Below are 22,898 nucleotides of genomic sequence, written 5' to 3'. Positions count from 1 at the left end.
TACTGAGAACAAATTCCTAGTTAAGCATGTTCTCAAAGACACCTAAATCTAATACCAAGGATGTGTGGTATTACTTTTAAATAAATATCCATATGATTGTGCTACAAGTGTCTGATACTTTCTCCCAGCTGTTATTACCACTTTGGAATTACTAGTATAGTCAATGGATATTAGAATTCAAGGAACAAATAAAATTATTCAAGCCTGAAATTTTCTAGCAGGCTTACTTACATAAAACTCAAAGCAACCTCTTTCAAATTTCAATGAAATTTGTTTCCCAAGAGCTAGAAACATATTGCATTAATCAGACATCTTCTATTTAATAGCCAGTTAACTGTTTTTTTTTCACAGTCATTGGGTGACAAAGATTATTTTAGAATTTTGTCCAACTGTGCTATTTTTATTTGCTGTATTTAATGTTTCTTATCAAGCTAACTGATATGGAAGAAAAGGAAAATCAGTATACTTTTTTCTGCCATTTATTGTAGAATTGAACAGGAAGCATAATCTGCCTTATCTTTTCCTTGATGCATTATGATTAGAATAGCATGAGTTGTGTGGAAAGCTTTAATCTCTTTGACCATGGCTGCTGAAAATTAAACTTATATTTTCCTAACTCCCTATATTAATTAAAATCCTAGCCCCATCTATTGATGTGATAGAAATCTACCCAATTTGCATCTTTCTCTTCTTCCTGTCTACTCGGCGCATTAATGCTCCAAATAATAACTGTAGTCCTTCCTGTATCTCAATAGTTTTCTTCCAATTCTTGTTATAGTAAAATAAATAAATACATTCCAATGCTTATGACTTAGCTTGCAGTTCTAAACTGAATCAGTTCTTTCTGGGAATGTGAATGTCACATAAGATAATGGAGACTGAAACTTAAATCTTGTGTAGAATTTAAGTTAACTCTCAAATGTAACTCCAGACTTAAGTATTAAATTATTTGAAAAGTTGAGTAGAAATTCAACTGCAAGAATTTCAAATTGTAAAGATCATGCTATTAAATATCAGAATCCTAGCCCACTAAAACTTGATTAAATCTGTACTTCAATTTTCTGCCCTTTGGATGAAACACAGTGTTTTTTTAAGGTCTCAACCCTTTTTAAAAACAAAAAAATGTAAACATATTTACAGGAAGTCAAAACATTTTTCTTTTATTTAGAGCAAGTTGATTTAAATGTTGCTGACAGACATATTCTTCACATTATTTTCAGCCAACTACCACTGCCTTTCTTAATTTTATCATTTCCATTTATGGTTTAATAATAATATTTAAAAAATAATAAAAATAATGGATATGCTCTGTAGCCAATGAAACACTATTTCGGTATCTTTTTAAAAATTATAACTAATATATTACAACACAAGGAGATTTTATAACTGGCATTAGACAGAATATTCATGGAATTATTTATTGCTCATGATTTAAAATGTTTGCTTTCCAATCACATTACAGTGAAGACATTAGCATTTTGTTCGTTTATAGAAATCAAAATAAAAAAGAGACATTAATTAATCATATGTCTTAACATCAAGAAATATGGAATACTGTATCAGTCCTTAGAAAAATATGTTAATTTAATTTAGATGAAAAAGTAGAACATCTACCACAGTGGTAAAGGGTCTTGTAATACTAACAGTATTTAATCAGTAAGGCAGTTAATTCCATCTCTTTAGTTTAAAGATTAATTTCAGTATGAAGGCACTAATTAGGATTACTTTAACAAATCAAAATAGATCTGGTAAAGTTATACATAAAGTAAATCACATCATCTTAAAATCTTCAACATTCTTATGTCAGTATTGACCTTAGAAAACATGTCTAGCTCGAACATGTAGTAATACTCTTGTTTACCTGTTACTTTATTGCTTAATCAAATCTAACCACTTTCATAGCAGCTTTATGAAGGTGGTTATGCAGTTACTCTACATCAAATGCATATTAGACTTTTGATCACTCTAGTTGTTTGTAAATGGTGTTACTGTATTCTGGCAGCTATCTGATATAAGCTCATTCATTTCATTTTGTTTGCTTTCTTCTTTGTTCCCCTGGATGGCATGATTTTTGGGTATTTTTCCTTTTCGAGACCTTCTAACACAAAACTTCAGCAACAAATAAGAGAATTCTGCTACATTTAGTAGAATGCAAATGCCAGACACTGAAATCATAAAAATGGTAAATATTGTCTTTTCGGTGGGTCGGGAAACAAAACAATCCACTATATTGGGACATGGCCAAATGCTACATTTCAGTAGGCGAGGCATGTGATACCCCTGGTACATATAGTAAAACACATACATGAAAGAAGCTTCAAATATCAGCCTGAATAAGATGCTGGCAGTGTATGTCCACCACAAAGGACCCTCGATGTGGAACCTCTGTCTCTTTATTTCTTCTATGTCCTTGAATTCACAATTTTTATCTCCTTTTTGGAATTTTTTTTTCTTTTCATGCCGTCTATATGCCACGTGCATGGCCACCAAAAGTGCAGGAGTAGAAACAAAAATGAGCTGCAGGGCCCACAGTCTGATGTGAGAAACTGGGAAAAAATAATCGTAGCAGACATTTTTGCATCCTGGTTGCAAAGTATTGCAGACAAAGTCATCTTGCTCATCACCCCAGACTTCCTCTGCAGCAACTACGAGAATCATAATACGGAAGATGAAAAGAACAGTCAGCCAGATCTTCCCAATGCTGGTGGAGTGTTTGTTCACCCCTCCTAAAACAGATTGCAGGGTTCCCCAGTCCATTGTATTGTCTGAGTTTTGGGGCCTGTTAAGACAAAGAGATGTTTTTTTTAAAATTATACAATAATTTTATAAAGCTTCTTCTAGATCTGCATGCATAGTTCATTCAAATAAATGATATAAGCAATTAAAAATATTTTTAACAACAGTCCATAAATTAAACAAATATTTTGGACGTCATTTCAACGGGCAGCAAAAATATTGTAGGAAGCTAAAATATTGTAGGAAGCAATTATCCTTTTCCGACTTAATGATACCAAAATAAGTCCAACAGCACTTAGACTAATTCTATAAATAGTGACTTAAGTAAAAGATTTAGATTTATATATTATTTACAAAACGTATATCTCATAAAATGATTCTAGGTGGATCACAACAGTCAATAAAAATAGTTAAAATAGAAGTCAACTTTTCCCTCTTCCCAAATCAAACAGTGATCCATCACAGTGGCCCAAAGTCACTTTGCACAGTGAGGTAAACAGCATATAAATTTAATCAATCAATCAATAAATCTCAACCACAATCCTAGGCCAATGCATTTAGTCTCTGGAAGGCTAAAAACAATAGGAACACTTTAGATTTCGGGTGAGAGGCTACAAGTAGTCTTTGATGTACAACCACTCATACAGCAACCATTCAAATTGTGACAGCACTGAAAGAGAGGGACTTACAACTGATCCACAAGGTTGTGGTCATTGTAGCATCCCTGCAGTTACATGATGAGCACTGAGATCTACTGTATACTCTACTGCCCACCTGCTGACTTCATTAGCTTGCCTATGCTTTCCAATGCTTGTCTACTGCACAGCGGTCATGTGACATTGTGCTTTACAACTGCATTGTAGTGATGACAATCCTGATCCCAATTTCCATCCTAACCCATGGACTAGCTGTATTCCAAAGGGCTGAGGCAGCCACCAAGAAGGCACACTTCCAATATCAGGAGACAACATTTGAGGAAGGGGACTTGGAGCATGCACACTCTCTAGTCTAGTAGAAGGGTAGATGCCCTCAGGGAGAGGCGATCCTGCAAGTAACCTGGCTTGGTGCCATGGAGGGTCTGAAAGGTGATAATCAACATATTGAACCAACTGGGGCCAGTACAGCTTTGCAGCAATGGTGCTTCCCAGGTGAATTATGGGACACCCAAAACTCTGGCACTGCTCTTCTCAATCAATTTGCAGCTTATGGATGGCTGGCCTTTAAGAGAATGGATATAGAGGGCATTGCTGTAATGCAAATGGGAGATGACTAAGGCATGAATGTCAGCAAGCACTCATCTCATATCTTTGCTTGTATTTAAGTTGTACACAACCATTTTTGTTTTATATTTTATAAAGTTACAATACAGTTGTAATATTTCAAGACAATATTCGGGATGCATTTAACTTTGAATTTCATAATCCTGATTCAGTTTATGAATGTTGCGCAGGAAACAAGCCTAGCCACTTGCAAGTGAATCTGTGTGTTCATCTTTAATTATCAAACATAGAAACTCCCAATTCTGCCTTCTCTGGATTCTGCCATAAGAGGGAGAAAAGGGGGAGAGCAAAGGGGCTTTATGGCCCTCACTTCCTTCAGCACACTTCAAAGGACTGAATGTGTGTTTATTGTGGCCTCTAAGCTTTAACATATCAAAGAAGAGTAATTGCCTTTCATGTAGTTATCTGAAGTCTCCATCCAGACGGAAGAAGAAAGGGGATGGAATTGTGATACTTGAAACTATCACTGGAAGGGGGGTTGATTGGGTGGGACTACTGGGGAACCCCTTAAAACCTTGAATGGGAGAGCTTGAACCCCAAGTCCTGTCTAGCATGCCTGCAACCATTTTCTCTTAATAAAGGATTCCTGTTGGAAGAATTATTCCAAGAGTTCTGTCTTCTTAAGATGCAAAGTGGGGTGGGTCCTCACATTAGACAGGACTTGCAAAATTAATCCACCTGGAAGGAAGACCCTTGCCGGGGGATTTTGCAAAAATTTACCATGTCAGACAATGGAGCAAAAGAGGGGGAAAACTCCCTGGAAAGAGAGCCGCTGACCCAGTTGGAACCTTGCCAGATGTTGGGATCCGAGAGGCCAGATTCCTCAGGAGAAGAAGTGGTGGAGACACAGGACCACAAGCCTCGCTGGTCGATGGGCGTTGGAAAGAAAAGTGAGGGGGGAAAGGAATCAAGAAAGGTGACCCTGAGACGGGGGACCAAGCAACCAGAATGGAAGCAGGAGAGGGAGAAATCCCTGCACGCAAGTGAAGAGGGAGGAAGCTGGGCACCGTACTCAGACTGGATCCTAGAGAAAGCTATTGACCTGATGAAGAGAACTCTCAGCTCCCTAGGAGAGGAGAATACTGAACCCTACGGCCGCCCCAGTTCCTGGCGCCGCAAAGGGAGAGACACCGAGGGGGACATGGAACCTGCAACCCCAGGGACATCTACTGATCCAGGAGCTCCCACCCCCTACCGGACCACAGATGGCAATCTGGACGGAAGGCACTACCACCCACAACAGAGGCACCAATCCATTCCAAGACGTCCACCGTTGGAAGTGAAATTCAAAGGGGAGCCAACACGCTTGGGATTTTTCCTAACCCAAGTCCTCAGCTACATGGAGGAATAGGGGCAGGACATTCCCAGCGACAAAGCCCGCATCCGGATCGTGCAATCTGCCCTGGATGGACCAGCTGCGGATTGGGTAGTGAACTTGCATGACTCCAATGCCCCAGAACTCAGTAACTTCAACCGTTTCATGTCCTCTTTGAGAAGACGATTTGAAGACCCCCTGGCTGATCGCAAAGCCCGTGAAAAAATAACAACGATGAGGCAGGGCAAACGCCCCGTGGCTGAGTATACACAAGAATTCCGGGCCATTGCCAGCAAACTGAATTGGCCAGAAGACATCCTCCTTGGCCATTTCAAAGACTGACTAAACTATGATCTATATGATGCTTGCCTACCCCGAGGGGACCCACATCGACTTGAGGAATGGTACGTCTTGGCAGAGGAAGCAGAGATCGACATATTGAAGAGGCACCGCCGAGGAAAACAATGGAGCCGCCCCCCGCCTGAGCTGACACACCAACCGGTGAAATCATCGGATACAGCCAAGAAGCAAATGAGATGTTTCAAGTGCGGAAGAGAAGGGCATCGAGCTGTAGAATGCCTCTCAAAGGCCCCCCAGCACAACCCAGACAGATCCCCAATCAACAAACCCGGAAAGTATTCAGCTAAGCCAAAAGAAACGGCCATGAGAATGATGGAAATTGCAGAAACCCCCACCTCTGCTCACCAAGGGGAAAGGACTCCAGCCTACACCACAGGGCCGGTGGATGCCTCAGATGACAGCTCGGAGGGCGAACCCCTGGTACGTGGATGCATCACACCCATCTTCAAAACAGTGACTATATTAATCCCCCCCATGCCCGAAGCTGTGAAGGTGAAAGCCTTAATAGACTCTAGCTGTACCCGCTGCCTCATTAGCCCAACACTAGTGGGGAATCTGGGCATCCCATCCAGGAGACTGGAACAACCAATCTCATTTGGCCAGCTAGATGGATCCATAGCAGGGGGGGTGCCAGCTACCCTAGCCACTTTGCCAATACATCTCTCCCTTGGCAACCATGAAGAGGACTTAACGTTTGTGGTGACCCCAGGTATGGAATGCCCAATGATTCTAGGGATGGAATGGTTGAAAAAATGGAACCCCTGGGTAAATTGGAGGACGACAGAAATCAAATTCCCGAAGGGGGACCCTATGGACTTAAAACCCCAAGGGAGGCTACCAGAATCAAGAATAGAAAAAGCATCATAGGAGAGGAAAAAAGATTAACAGAAATACCAGAGGATATAGGGACCCTTGCTGAAGTCTGCAGTGAGTAGTAGGGCGAATGACTTCCCCCCTCACCGACCCACGACTGTACCATGATTCACGCCTGGGGCAAAACTCCCGAAGCCCAGATTATACTCCATGAGCCCAAAGGAGAAGGAGGAAATGGAAAGATTTATAAAAAAAAACCTGGAGAGAGGGTTCATTGAGCCAGCCAAGCCTAAAGTGGCTGCCCCGGTCCTTTTTATAGAGAAGAAGGATGGCTCTTTACGTTTATGCGTGGATTATAGGGCCCTGAATACAATCAGTGAAAGCAACCTATACCCTCTGCCCCTCATGAAAGACATGCTGTCACACCTATCGAAAGGGAAAAATTTTTTCTAAACTAGACCTAAGGGAAGCTTACTATCGATAAAGAATCAAGGACAAGGGACGAATGGAAGACTGCATTTAAATGCCCCCATGGGTGTTGGTGCTATCAATCCAAAAAGTCTTGACCATTTGGATTACAAGGGGGCCCTGCAGTCTTTATGCAATTAATCAATGAAGTTCTAAGTGGAGCACTGTTTAAGGGGGTCCTTGTTTTCTTGGACGACATTCTTATCTTTACCGAAACAAAAGAAGAACACGTCAAACTTGTCAGAGCGGTTTTAAAGAAGCTGCGAGCCGCCCACCTATATGCCAAACTCTCAAAATGCGAATTCCACCAGGAAAGGATAGACTACCTAGGCTATCGCATATCCCCACAGGGCATTGAAATGGACCCAGAGAAGGTCAGAGCAGTATTAGAATGGGCACCACCCCGCACAAGAACGCAACTACAAAGTTTCCTGGGCTTTGCAAATTTTTACCGCCAATTCATCCCCTCATTTGCACAGATAGCCTTGCCCCTCACTAACTTACTAAAAACGAAGGGAACACCCTCAGTAAAACCTCGCCAGCCACTAAAATGGACAATGGAGTGCCAAGCAGCGTTTGAGAGACTAAAGAGACTTTTTTCTGCCGAACCAGTACTAAGGCACCCAGACATGGACAAACCCTTCATAATACAGGCAGATGCAAGTGATGTGGCAGTGGGGGCTGTGCTATTACAAGTAAATGATGATGCAGTATTGCAACCCTGTGCATATACATCTAAGAAACTCACGGAAACAGAACAGCGCTGGCCCGTATGGGAGAAGGAGGCTTATGGGATACGTTGGGCATGACTCACGTGGCGACAGTTCCTGGAAGGCAACAAAATCCCCTTCCAGGTATGGACTGATCACAAAAATTTAGAAGCCCTGAAAACTCCCAGGAAACTCAATCCCAAACAAGCCCGCTGGTCCCAGCATTTTCACCAATTCCAATTTAAGCTCAAACATTTACCAGGAAGAAAGAACTTCCTGGAAGATGCACTATCTCGCATGCCCCAATATAACAGCGCACGAACCACAGACTCTAGACCAATAATGGCAGAGTCACAACTGGCAGCGCCAGTAACCACAAGAACCCAAGCCAAAATAAAACCACAACTGGACAGCCCAACTGGGATTGAATTCAGAAAAAGTTTGGAAACAGATGATTGGTTCCAGAAAAACAAACATGTGTGCACAATGAGAGACGGATTGCCTTGGGTAGGGGAAAAGTTATATATACCCACAACTCAAAGACTAACTTTCATGCAACTTTGCCATGACACAAAATCAGCAGGGCATTTTGGATTTGTAAAAACTTTACACTTAATTAAACGGCAATTTTGGTGGCCATCAATAAAAAGGACATAGAAAGTTATGTTGCCAGCTGCCCAACCTGTGCATCAGCAAAGAGGTTGCAAGGGAAACGGCCAGGGCTGTTAAAACCAGTGGGCCAAGGTCCTAGCCCCCTGGAGAAATAGCCTGGATTTTTATAGTGGGGGAATGGCCTGGAAAAGCAATGGGAATACTGTTATCTGGACAGCACGGACCTATTTTCCAAAACAGGTGTCACTTTATCCCTTGCCAAAAAATTTCCCACTGCAAAGGCCTTAGCAAAACTTTTCATCCAGCACATTTACAGATTGCACGGGGCACCCCAACGCATCATCTCTGATAGGGGAGTGCAATTTACGTCTGCAATTTGGAAGGAATTTTTATCCCTCTTAGGGACCACTCAGGGATTGACATCTAGCCACCACCCTCAAGGAGATGGACAAGCGGAACGGTGCCAGTCGGTACTTGAGCAATATTTGAGATGTTTTTAAATTTCCAACAGAGTGATTGGACGGACTTACTTCCTTTTGCAGAAGTTGCCTACAATAATGCAGTCCACTCCAGCACAGGCTACACTCCTTTTCAAATAGCCAACGGCCAAAGTTTCAACCCTATGCCAGAGTTAACCCCCAAAGAACCAACGATCCCTTCCCTGAAAGAATGGATGAAAACTACAAAAAACACCTGTCAAAGTCAGAAAATCACTAGATGAAGATTAGGCGGGCATACAATAGCACAAAGCCGATAAAAAAAGGATTGAGCATACACCATTCATTATAGGTGAAATAGTATACCTATCTACAACCCTGTAAAAAACTTGGACCAAAATATATAGGGCCTTTTCCAATTAAAAGAATCATAAACCCAGTAACAGTAGAATTAGAATTACCAAAAAATCTCAGGCAAAATACACCCAATTTTTATTGCAGCTTGCTGAAAAGAGAGCGTCAGTCATTTTTACGGCCAAAATCCCCACCACCACCACCTCCAATCATGGTGGAGGGCGACCAACACTTCGAAATAAAAGCGATCCTTGACGTAGGAGGTATCGTTGGAACAACTCAGTACTAGTTGCCTGGAAAAAACACATCCCTGCCTCACCAAAAAATGAGGGGTCCATAAAACGTCCACGGTCAGACCCCGAAGCTATTGAAGAAGAAGTTCACAAGAGTATACTAACAAGCTAACTAAATTTTTTACTTGTGTTTTCTTTCAGGTGGATCTCTCTTATGTTAGAGGGGCCGGATGTCAGAATCCAATATATTTAATCTTTTAATATCAAACATAGAAACTCCCAATTCGCCTTCTCTGGATTTCTGCCATAAGAGGGAGAAAATGGGGAGAGCAAAAGGGGGCTTATGGCCCTCACTTTCCTTCAGCACACTTCAAAGGAGAATGTGTGTTTATTGTGGCCTCTAAGCTTTAAACATATCAAAGAAGAGTAATTGCCTTTCATGTAGCTATCTGAAGTCTCCATCCAGACGGAAGAAGAAAGGGGATGGAATTGTGATACTTGAAACTATCACTGGAAGGGGGGTTGATTGGGTGGGACTACTGGGGAACCCCTTAAAACCTTGAATGGGAGAGCTTGAACCCCAAGTCCTGTCTAGCATGCCTGCAACCATTTTCTCTTAATAAAGGATTCCTGTTGGAAGAATTATTCCAAGAGTTCTGTCTTCTTAAGATGCAAAGTGGGGTGGGTCCTCACACCTAGCCACTTGCAAGTGAATCTGTGTGTCACACCCATTGATTACCCAAGCACCAAAGTATTCTATGCTGATCGAATATAATGTAGCATTGTTGCTTTTAGAATTAGAGATATCGAATATTTAGATCTGGTTAACTATCTGCTGTTATTTAAAAGATGGATGAAATTGAAAGTTTTGAAAAGAATCCAGGACTGTTTCTGGAGTCATCAGGAATAGGGTTCCCCCCCCCCCTTAAAATAATGTTATCTGTGGTAAAATAAACCAAAATTAATTCTTTAGCACAAAATTAAAAAAAACATGATCTCATGGGTTTGTAACAATGGAACTTTTTAACAAACTCTGAAAGCTCAGTTTAGAGTTCTTAAAACCACTTTATTTTTCACATATTGTTAAGCCTTGCTAAGGACTGATAGATGGTTTTTCTCAGTGCAGGTAGTCCTCACCTAGTAACCACTTGTTCAATGACTGTTCAAAGTTACAATACCACTGTATAAGGAAAGCTATGTCCAGTCCTCAACAGCATCCCTGAAGTCATGTGATTATCATTTGCAACCTTCACTGCAACCTTCCAACAGCGGCATGGTGGCCTCGTGGTGAAGACGCTTACCTCCCATTTGGAAGGTGTTCAATGCTAGGTAGCGACAGATGTTTCTCTCTCATGGTGCAAAGAGAAAATATCTACTGCAAACTTCACATAGGCATCGGGAAGGGCATCAGGCCAGTAAATGCTCAGTTCTATTCAGTCATCTTGACACTACCCCAAATTAAGGAATTACAAGGTTGTAAAAAGAAAAAAAACTCTGCCAGCTTCCAACAACCAAACTTGGTGGAGAAGCTGTCAGGAAGTTGTGATCACATGATATTGCACTTAACGACCACTCATGATTTGTTTAATGACAGCAACTGGAACTATTGTTGGAAGTTGGTGCAATCACATGATTTTTTGTTTGTTTTATGATATCGCTCAGTTCCCAGACCCAATTATAGTTGTTGACTGAGAACTATCTGTAAATGTGAAAGTGAGGAGAAGAAAGATGCTAGGAAACTATAAATTACACAGTGTATATCTACTGCATATACCAAGTTTCTGAATTCCTTGGGATATTTTCACAAAAGAATTTCCCAAAGAATATGTAATATCCTTAAAAATAAACAGGAATACTGATTCTTAATGTGACAAAAGGCATTTGGAAAATAGTTCTTATGAATTATTCTTAGAATCAAAAACTGACATGTTTACGACTCTAAGATAGATAATGAATTTTTTATTTAAGAAAACTTTATCATCTTAATAAATAGATATATTTGGACTTTACTACAAGATAAAACTCCCATCTCTTTTATTATATTTTGATCTAATAAATAGATAACAGAAATCAGGACAACTACACTGTAAGAGACCAATCAGTGCTACTTGTATTTAATAGAGTCAAATAGAATTCAGTGAGAAAGCCAACAGTCTCAGCTAAGGTGAAGAATTACAGTCTATATACTCAGTGAGCATTAAATAAAGGCCATGTGAATCTAATTTTGTTTAACTAATAGAAGTACTTTAAAAAGTGAACAATTTTCTCTGTCTCTGTTTCTCAATAGTCCTTGAGAAACATTAGATTCTTGGAATAATTATTAACTGAGCAGGAGAAAATTAGCATTTTACTTTTCTGATTAAATTGCAATAAAGTGTAAAATAGATAATCTTTGTCACACTTTAGGGTTAAGAAGAAATCACAAAGATACATGGCTACTCATACAATAAGCTTCCTTAGAATGTTCTAGATGACACCTGTTCTCCTGAAAAGTACTGGTTTTGGCTTAATAGTAAACCCCATAAAACTAGTTCAGCTTTTAGTGAAAATCCAAATAGGATGATCATACTTTCAGAAATTTGCTATTTGTATTGTGATCTAAAGCCTTCTTTATAAATTACTACAATTAGTATATAACCCGCTTTTTGATGGAGTGATCTCAAGTTATCCTAATGGTTGAAGAGCCAAACCTCATATAACAGGACTAATGATATAATTGTGATCTGCCTGATTATATGCTGATTTTTTCAGCCCAGAAAAAAAGCTTCCCAAACCTTTCCAAGATGCTGTATGTCTGAGTAGCATAAACTCAGTCCTGGAAAGTCGTATGTCATAAGATATATGATGGGACATGCAAATCATTTCTATGACTATATAATTTAATAAAACAAATTCGCATTTTATTTTCATTTTCAATATAACTTATATTATTGTTCTTAAAAGTCTGCCACTGTATATAATAACTGTTCTGCTGAATTATGTACAGATTTAATTTGCTTAAGGAACACATGGGCTTGGCTGCTGGCATCAAATCAATAGTTTAGTGTCTTTTAGGTGCAGAAAGCGGTAGAGACACTGCATGAAGTAATGCTGGAATTTGGACTACTTCGTAGACATTGAACTGTAAAGTTAATTTCTGATTTGCAAACTTGCAACCTTATTTTGATTGCCTGGCAGGGAAAGCTATGCTACCTGTCACTTCCTAGTTATGGAAATTCAAACTCGACTTAAAGATCCAGCTCATGACTGTGGTAGATTTGCTGGTGAAAAAACTGAAGCAGCCAAACCTACTCCCACAAATCCAAAATTTTTAATGAAATAATTTTGGAAATTTTACTCATGTATCTGCCCCCCACCCCATACGCTGATTTTCTTTTGTTTTCTTTAATGGATATGCAGAAAAGGAAAAAGAAGAGAAAAGCCAGTAAGATAGTCAATACTATTCTGTATATTAAAGTATCTTATTTACTCTGTTACAGGAAAAATAAAAAAAATCAACACAAACATATTTTGTAGCTCATTAAATGAACATTACAATAACAAGCAAGTGCCACTTATTTTGACTAAAGCAATATACTAAGAGACTCAAAAATCAGCAATTAACAATTTTATCTACTTATAATATTTCTACCCCATTTTTTAGCAATAAAATAATTGCAATCTAAGCTTAGAATTGGATAGACGAACAACAGGCCCTTCACCAGTTCTGGAATGCCTGTTTGGTCAGAAGCAAATTCTGCAGATAGAAGATTATTTTTGTGAGAATAACCGGAAGGAGGGTCCTGGGTAAGATATGTTGTGAATAGGTGCTTGGAGAGGGTGAGTTCTTTCCATAGTCTTATGCATCTTCTAAGAGGATCCGTAGTGAAGCCTCTTAGCTACACTAGCCTGGAGCAGATCCCTTCTGTTGTTCATTATAAGGAAAACTTGAAAAATGCCATATATACTCTTCTGTATAAACAATTGTTTTTAGAAGCAGCCAGACTGGAAAATGAGCAATGAGTCACTCCAGTACCTCAGCTCTTGGGTGGTGTTGAGTCCGTGGCGGGAAGCAGACATGAGAAGCAGTTGAAGTTCTCAGTTTTCTTTATTCTGCGTTCAGCTTACACGTAGATGGCTTCAGCAGCTCCCAAAACCTCCCAACTTCTTATATAGACATTTCCCGGGTAAATGCAATACTTTTCCCGCGCCAGCACCCGCGCATGCGCACGGCGCTGGCGACCGCCTGTCTGGTCCCAGGCAGCTTTGCACCTGCCCGGGACTGCCTGCAAACTCCCGAGCCGTTTGCAAGGCTCGGGACATAACACCCCTTTCCCCCGGGCTAAAACTACTACCAACATATAATCATTTATTTTATGCAGTGTTCTTCTTCTCAGTGCTCCTATCGTTACCTGGCTTTTGTTTAGCCAGCAATGTTATGTAATCCTCTAAGTATTTAGGAGACTTCTTTGCTCTCTGTGACCTTCGCAGCTCTGGGTTACTAGCATGAGTTCCCTGACTGGAGGGAGATGTGAGCCTGTTCTCCTTATTTTGCCTTGGTGCCTTCCAAGGACTGTGCCCCGCTGCCGGGCCTGCTTGCTCGCCCACCGGGCTCGTCAGGCCAGGGCTTCTGTCACTTTGTGACCTGGTTGACCTGCCTAGCTGTAGACCCTCGGGCCCCTTTAAGTGATAGCCACTGCTGGGCGTCTCTGTTGAACCTCCTAGGTCCATCCAAGACCTGTCAGGAGGCTGTCCATTCCCTGAACCCCCTTCTGTGTCCGGGCTTGTGTGGGTTTCTGTACTTTCCCAAAACTCAGTTACTCCCTGATTTGGGCTAGAGGTGTTGTAGTCGGGACTTGGTTCCTCGAACCACTCCATGTATGTTGACCCCCTGTAGGATTTGGGTAGAAGTCAGGACAACCTGGAATGTGTGAGCAGCTCTCTTGCGGGGAATGATTTGTTGGGATGCCCCGGGTATCCTCCGTGACTGGAGTGCTGTGTGATCGATGTGTGTGAAGTGAGTATGCCCCCGGGGTGACTCCCTGGCTGGAGTAGGCGTGGATGCCTGGTAATTAGGTAGGCTCATAGAATTCTTGTTCGGAGCTCTCGCGGAACCCTGGGAGGGGCCGTTTGTAGCTCCATCAGTGGAGATGGGCAGCAGCTCGTGCCCTTCCCTTTGCTCCAAAGGGTCCCCCTCCCCCCTGGAAAAGACCCAGGAGTCTCATCTGAAAAGTCCCGCTGAGGGCGGAGTTGGTCGATGTGCCGACGCAGGACACGACCGTTTTCCAGGGCTACCTCGTAGGAGAGAGGACCTGTGACCCTGGAAATAGAAGCGGGGACCCATGTATGACCAGGCCCGTAATTGCGAGCCCAAACCAGGGCACCCACAAGTAGTTGTCTAGGTGCCCTAGGATGTGAGGTAGATGAAGGAAGTCTGTCCGGATGCAACCGGTCAAGTTTAGTAGTAAGTTGACGCCCCCAACGAAGTTCAGCTGGGCTTCTCCCTGTAGAAGTGGACGGTGTGGTGCGATAAGAAAGGAGAAAGTCCGCCAACCTGTGATGCCAGTCCCCGTAGGTGAGTCTTTTCAATGCGTCCTTTGTGATGCGCACCATACGTTCAGCCATACCGTTTGGTGGACGGGTGGAAGGGTGCAGACATGGCATGACGAATCATGTTTGCCTGTAAGAAAGCTTGGAATTCGGAGGAAGTGAATTGAGGGCCGTTGTCGGACACAATGACATCTGGCAGCCCGTGTGCAGCAAAAATCCCCATCAGTACCTGAATAGTCTTTGCAGTGGTGGTGGATGAGACAGGCACAACCTCAAGCCATTTTGAATGGCTGTCAACAAGGACCAAGAAGAACTGGCCCTGAAAGGGTCCAGCGTAGTCAATGTGCACCCTAGACCATGGGGACTGTGTTTCCTCCCATCTATGCACGGGAGCTTGGGGCATCTCTGGGCGAGATCGTTGGCACAGGTGGCATGCATGCAACTTAGCCTCAATATCTTTATCTAAACCAGGCCACCACAAGTGGCTGCACGCAAGGGCCTTCATGCGAACAATGCCAGGATGACCCTCGTGGAGGGACTCTAAGATCCTAGTCCTCATTGAGGTGGGAATGACAACTCTGTTTCCCCAAAGCAGACAACCCTGAGAAGTGGACAACTCGTTCCTTTTGGACAAGAAACTCTGAAACTCAGGACTAGGGCAGTGCTCAGGCCATCCAGACAAAACCCAAGAAAGGACACGTGAAAGTGTGTGATCTGTGCCTGTTTCAGCGGCAACATCCCTGGCATTCAGAGGGGACTCGGGCAAGGCTTGGATGGATAGAATGTTGACAGCTGGCGCAGGGTTAGCTTCTACTACTGGCAGGGGCAATCTACTGAGGCCATCAGCATGGCCCATTTCTTTCCCAGGCTTGTGGAGTAAGGAAAAATCATATGCAGACAGAAAAATAGACCACCTAAGCATTCTAGGGGAACTGATTTGGGGAGTTTGTTTACGTGTGGTAAACAGTCCCAGCAGAGGCTTATGGTCAGTGAAGACCGTGAAGTGCCTGCCCTATAGAAAGTCATGGAATTTTTTAATTCCAGCAACAACAGCCAGAGCCTCCCTGTCTATCTGAGCGTAGTTGCGCTCAGCAGAAGACAATGTTCTGGAGTAATAGGCAACAGGAACCTGAGTTCCATCAGACCTGAGGTGGCTCAGGACAGCTCCAACCACGTAAGGGGACGCATCACAAGCGATGCACACAGGAAGAGACTCGTTGAAATGTGCAAGTACACTGTTAGAAGTGAGCAAAGCCTTGACTTTGTTAAAACAACCCTCATGCTTTTGTGACCACTGCCACACTGCTTGCTTGTCTAGTAGCCTGTGAAGAGGCTCAGCTACACTAGCTTTTTGTGGAAGAAAAGAATTGTAGAAATTCAGGAGGCCCAGGAAGGCCTGAAGTTCGGACTTGGACTTTGGCCTAGGTGCTTCTAAAATAGCAGTCAGTTTGGATTCAGCAGGGTGAATCCCAGCAGCATCAATTTTGAACCCCAGAAATTCAGTAGAAGGCACCCCAATCATGCATTTGTCTTTTTTGAGCTTGAGGCCTGATTTCCTGAATCTTAACAGAACAGATCTTAGCCTTTCAGCTAGAATGTGTGTGGAGTCTCCTGCAATTAAGACATCATCAAAGTAGGGGCAAACCCCCGGTATGCCCCGCAGTGTGTTTTCCATGACGCTTTGGAAAATCCCAGGAGCGACATTCACTCCAAACTGCAGCCTTTTTACCTTAAAGGCTCCCCTGTGGGTCACAATAGTCTGAGCTATAGCAGCAGCATCATCAACAGGCAGCTGTTGATAAGCTTGAGCTAGGTCAAGCTTTGCAAAAACGCGCCCCCCCTTGAGGGAGGCCAGAATATGACTGACCACAGGAACAGGATAGGCATGGTGCTGCAATGCCTTATTAAGAGTGCATTTGTAGTCAGCACAAATGCGAATGTCCCCATTTGCCTTTAGAGGCGTGACAATGGGGGTCTCCCAAGGGCTGGAATCAACAGGTTCTAGGATTCCCTGTTGGATCAGTTTGTCTAACTCAGTGTCAATTTTACTCTTTAAAGCAAAAGGGACCCTTCTTGCTTTAATTCTAATAGGAGTGACAGTGGGGTCTAGCTTTAAGGACACAGGGGGTCCTTTGAATGTGCCCAGCTGGGGGCTGAAAACATCTTCAAATTCTTTGCAGACTTCCTGTAGGTCGAGTGTTTGTAAGCTGTTGAGTCCTGTGACGTGTATCCCCAGGGCCTCAAACCAATCGAGTCCTATGAGACTCGTTCGTTCACCCCCTACTACTAATAAGTCTAGTGGACCTTCAAAACTCTTGTATTGCAAGTTAAGGGTGGCCTCCCCCTTAACACACACTCTTGAATTTTGAAAATCTGTTAACACAATGTCAGAAGGCCTTAACTTGGCCTGAGTTCCACTACCGGAACAAATCTTCCTAAATGTATGCAAGGAGATAATTGAAAAGGCAGACCCTGTGTCTAGTTCAATAGATAATGGAACCCCTTGTAGCTTCACCTTGAGTGACAGCTTTTTCTTAATGGGCTTGTATGTGCCTGTCCTAAGGATGCTTCTTCGCGAAGCGCAAAAACCTACCCTATTCTGGCTGGGGAATCTGGTACCTTTCAGGCGCAGTTCTTCCTGAGGTTGTACCTTTCGTCGGCCCAGACACACAGCTGCAATGTGTCCTTGTTTGCCGCATGCCCGGCAGGTAGCGGAGTGGAACTTGCAGTCGGTTCTCCTGTGGCGACCTCCACAGCCAATGCACTTGAGCAGAGCTGAAGAGCTTCCCTTCTGTTTTTCTTCCTTCGTGGGGTGGAGACGGTCGACTTTCTCGTCCGGATCCTCCTCGGAGTTTCTTTGGATGTCTTCCTGGTGCACGGATGCAACCTCTGGACTGTTTCTGATCGGCCGCATGTTCTTGACAGCGCCGCCTGCTGCGTCTTCTGCGGTGACTTCCCTTAAGGCATCTTGGTAGGACAATTCTTCTTTAGCGAAAAGTCTCTGTTGTAGATCTCGATGCCTTAACCCGCACACGAATCGGTCCCTCAGGCGTTCTTCGAGGTCTTTGAACTCGCAGTGCTTGGCGGCCTTCCGTAATGCGGCGATGAATTCTTTGGCCGACTCACCGGGCCGTTGATCCCTCTGCTCGAAGGTGTGGCGCCATGCGATGACGGATATCTTGGGGTGGAAGTGCTCCTTCAGTAGCTTCTTCAGATCTGCGTAGCTTACAGACTCTACTGGAACAGGTGCTGCAAGGTTTTCTGCGATGTCGAAGGCGTCTTGGCCGCAAACACAACGCAGGGTGGCAGCCTTCAAGCTCTCTTCCCTCACTTGGTTTGCCTTGAAGTAGTTCTCCACCCTGGCTACGTATGACTCCCACCGCTCTGGATGTGAGACGTCGAATTCCGAAAGCCTTCCGATTTTCGCCATCTTCAGGAGATGGGTCTATCAGCCAGCCTCCCCCCGAATGCGCACTGGATTGGCGGGTAGCTGCCGAGTCGACGCCGTTCCGCCGCTCAGGACTCACTTGGGTAAGCTTACACTTCTTCCTTTCCAGGCGGTGTAAGGCGATCCCACCTTCGTCGCCAGTGTTGAGTCCTTGGCGGAAAGTAGACACGAGAAGCAGTTGAAGTTCTCAGTTTTCTTTATTCTGCGTTCAGCTTACAAGTAGATGGCTTCAGCAGCTCCCAAAACCTCCCAGCTTCTTATATAGACATTTCCCGGGTAAATGCAATACTTTTCCCGCGCCAGCACCCGCGCATGCGCACGGCGCTGGCGACAGCCTGTCTGGTCCCGGGCAGCTTTGCACCTGCCCGGGACTGCCTGCAAACGCCCGAGCCGTTTGCAAGGCTCGGGACATAACAGGTGGACTACAAGATCATAAATAAATAATTACAAGTAAAAGGCTTGTAGATTTTCACTGAAAATCTAGACAACGAAACAACAACTTTAAAAATGGAAGTGACTTTCTACACAAATCAGAAGAAACCTGAGAAAGAAGAAGACCAGATCGAATGGAAGACAACTATACCAGAGTAAATATGGGGATCTAGGCCACCAGGGTGACAACTTAATGATTATAAATGGGCCAGTTCTTCCAGAAAATTGGCAACTAGATGGTCTCCTTTAATTCAAGTAACATACACAAGAATGAAGGGAGATCTATTCGATGATTTAAAAGCATTGGTATGGAAGCCTGGTTGGCGTAAGAAGAAAGCTAGAATTAGGTTGAAAAACTGAGGTCTTTTGATTTATTAGAGAGGATTCTAAATTGCCAACTAGTGGGCTAAACGGAGACGTTGAGACAAGGGGAAATTTGATTATTAGATTTAAAATAGTGGGAAAACAGTAAAAAATAAGGGATTAATTTGTTTAATATTGAGGACTTAGATTTACAAGAGAAATGAAACTAACAATTAGGCAATAGGTTTGAATTATTGATTAGCCCAGATAATATAGATGATAGACTTGAATTATGTACATTTTAGATATTATAACTTTTATGAAGTGATACTAAGGAAATTTGGGTTACCCGAAACTCAAATACCATGGATATTAAACGTTATATTGGACTATGGTAATTAAAAACTAAAAATTAGGTAAAACTTAATAACAGGATAGGGATTGTTTATGAAGATTTATTAAGATATGTATAAGCAAAAATGTATTGATAAATGTGATAATGAAGTTTTCACTGAATTTTAATACAATAGAAATTTTCTAGCTTAAATATAATATAGCAAATGTTAAGGGAAACAGAAGAAATATTTGATGTAACCTGAGATATGTATTAAAGATTTGATATTGAACTATTGATTAACCCAATCACCACATTGCCTTCCAAATACTCAAATGTAAAACTGGAAAACCAATAAAATATTATTAAAAAAAAAGATTTTTTGGAGAAAAGGTAGAGAATACATTTCCTCAATTCCCACATCATCTTTTTTTTCTTTCTGAATCATAAATAATTACAAATAAAAGGCTTAAATCATCTTTTTCTTCCTACAGATGTGTCTGCAAAAGTTTCCTTATTAGCATTTTCCTGTGCTATTCTCCTGAAGTACAATTATGTTATTAGCGATCAATGACAATGGAAGGAGTAAACGGTTTATTTTAACCACTTTATTGAAGAAAAACTCCCACAGATAAAAGAAGTGTTTGGGCATCAACCCAGAACCACATTAAAATATCATTTCAGTTAAATCACACTTTCTGAAAAACAGTTAATACTTTTCTTTCTTAATCAGTAGGAAACCAGATAGTGATAGCTACTAAGGAAGAATATATGACTCTACATTGTAAATACAAAAGTGTTTAATCTCCAGAAGAGGCTTTTATTTTTTTTAAAAAAAATTGGCTGATATGTGTTGCAACTTCATATTTAATTGCCTATCTTTAATTGTTTTAATTGGTAGATCATGAAATATCCAGAAAAATCATACATTTTCCTGAATATGTAAGCAAGTTAAAGAGATTGTCATAACTTCTTTGTATCACTTTTAATACTTATATATATTGAATTACATAGAACTCTTCAAAGCAATAGCTTATTTCCAAACTTCACAAAAATAAAATCATAAGGTAAAAGAAAAGGAAATGTTCTGTTTTATATATGAATTATTTACAAATACCTATTTGTTTTATTTTATTTATATTTTAATCAATTTTCTAAATGTAAGAAACACTTATGTGAAGAAATGTATACTGCAATTACATTTCACTAGTAAATCTTTACCACTTGAGCATTAACTACTTTCACATATTTTTTCCAAAGAGGAAACATCATTCCAAAACAAAATTTGGATCCCAACATTCATTTTCTATCACATCTATTATATTGTCATATTTTTGTAGCCTTTATCACATACAGTTTCATAGGAACTTGTACATTCACAGGATCATATAAATTCCTAAATATTTCAATATTGTGGATAGAAAGCTATCTTACCAAGTTGATGAAACAGCTTATGTGCAAGAATGGACTTCCATGGATAGACTTTGTTCCAGTGTCATCTGCAAACAGACCTTGAAAGGCTAAGCAGGGTCAGTCTTGATTAATACTTGAATGGGAGACTGCCAGCAATTTCCAAGGTTGTAAGATAAACTAGGAAGACAACACCAGAAGAAGTCAATGGTAAACAACTTATGTACTATTGCCACTTACCTACAAAGCCATCAAGATCAACCACATCTACATGAAGTGCATACAATGCATTACCATACAATATAAATGGGCGACAAAGACAAAATGATGAAAAAAGTGAGACACTGATTACAGCATAGACAGAAAAATCATATTTAATTATTGGATGGGAGACGGTAGCAAAAAAGTAACATAAACCACTCATGGCTAGAACTTGTTTGCTTGCTTTTCCAAGTGATGAAAGAATAAGTTGTTTTAAAATTTAGTAATTTAGGGTGCTATTAAATTTGTAAGTGCATTCTTGGAAAAGTCAACAAAAGTACCATTTTGAGGATTAGCCAAATAGTAAGTATTTGAGTCTTCTCAAAGAACATCTGAAAGAAGAAGTGACTTTATGAGATAGGTTAAGTGATTTGTGCAATTTAGTATCAGAAGACAACAAAGACAATACTCTAAAGTCTTAATTATGATCAAAGCAAGAAAGGAAAATCTGATTTCTCTTCAAAGAAATTAGCTTCTATCCCTGGATTGTTATTATGAGAGAGATAAGAAGAAAATAAAAGAAAATGCAAGAGATCAATTGAAGAAATAGATTCCACATTGTGGGATCTTCTTTAACAACACATTTACTTAACCTGTCGTGCAAGTCAAGGACAAACCAGTCTACTACTTATAGCAAAGAGAGCAGACACCTTATCTTCTTTAACCTGCCTTTTGATACCAGAGCTACCCCCCCCCCCAAAAAAAATAGCCAAGTAGGGAAATTCTGGTAGAACTGAATGGACTATTATTACAGAATTGTAAAATTGGAAAAGGAAATTTGAAGAATGAAGCAAAATATAGCGATGCCTAAAAGCATTCGTGAAAAGGTCCCCTTTTCATAAATTCTTTTTAATATTGCTTTCACAGGGTTTAATTGTTTGCAAAGAAAAAAAAACTCTCTGAGAACAGTCCAATTGGACAAGAACATGTTCCTTGACATTCTTTCCAGTAGCACATAGACAGGGAAACCCAAAACTATTTTATGGTCACCAAAATTAACCATCCCGTATGCAAAGGGTGAAAGATACAACTTCTGCTGTTGTTTTTCTATTAGCATCTGGAATTTAACCCTCCAGAAATGAGGAAAAGCCTTGCTGGAGTGGACCAATTCAACATCCCCTCCCATCATCTGAGGAAAGCCTATATGGAGGACAATCAGGAACTCTGTCTATTTATTTACTAAATTTACATGCCACGCATCTCAGTCGGCAGCATCTCTCCCGTCAGCAATGACGATTCCTCGCCATGAACTCGTTTAACCCTCTTTCTTTCCCATCTCTTTTTTTCACCTACGCCCAATAAATCTGACTTCGCGACTCTCCGGTCCCTAAAAGGGAAGGACGCCGACTTTTCAGGAATGGGGTTGTTAAGAGGACGCTTCCCAACTCAGCTTGAGCAGGAGGCAGGGGAGGGGAAGGCGGACGAAATTTGGATCCCTGTAATTTAAGATCGGTCAGTCCATCGGCAGCCGCGCAAAGCCATCCAAGCCCCTGGAATAACCCATTCACTACCCCCTCCCCATCCCTTATCCTGGCTCGAAGGGCGTCGAGCTCCTACCGGGTTCCCCCCCCCCCGAGGGCGCAAGGAAGTTCACCTGTTCGCGTCCCAGGAAGATCGAAAGCCCCGAGCGCTCCGCCTCGCTGAGCGCACCAGGTAGGGGCGGGTTGGGGATCCAGGCTATCGGCGGGGAGAGGCTTCTCGGCCAGCAACCGCGGGCGCCCCCTTTACACTTTGGCACGCCGGGATCCTCAGCAGCAGCAGCCTTTCCTCCGCCGCTGTCTTCGAGGTCTTCCCTGTTGGAGCGCGGCGGCTTTTAACCGCGCCCCTTACCTGCCCGCCTTCTCTTGACGCGCCGTGGGTGGC

The 22,898-nt window shown here is 42.0% G+C and overlaps 1 protein-coding gene across 1 annotated transcript; it reads right to left on the bottom strand.

Annotated features, from left to right (window-relative positions):
- Positions 1-1,133: 1,133 nt before the first annotated feature.
- LOC120311693 (gap junction beta-2 protein-like) lies at positions 1,134-22,822 on the bottom strand. Its single transcript, XM_039351486.1, has 2 exons — positions 22,630-22,822; positions 1,134-2,779 (listed from the first exon to the last, which is right to left on the bottom strand). The coding sequence occupies exon 2, from the start codon at positions 2,755-2,757 to the stop codon at positions 1,966-1,968; it is 792 nt and encodes a 263-aa protein (XP_039207420.1). The 5' UTR covers positions 2,758-2,779; positions 22,630-22,822; the 3' UTR covers positions 1,134-1,965.
- Positions 22,823-22,898: the final 76 nt, after the last annotated feature.

This window comes from Crotalus tigris, unplaced genomic scaffold (genome assembly GCF_016545835.1).
Source record: "Crotalus tigris isolate CLP2741 ecotype Arizona unplaced genomic scaffold, ASM1654583v1 scf7180000018371.15429387391:27106975, whole genome shotgun sequence".
In the NCBI taxonomy this organism is placed as follows: Eukaryota; Metazoa; Chordata; class Lepidosauria; order Squamata; family Viperidae; genus Crotalus; species Crotalus tigris.
Note: the sequence above shows the minus strand (reverse complement) of the source record. Positions and strands in the feature narration are given on the sequence as shown.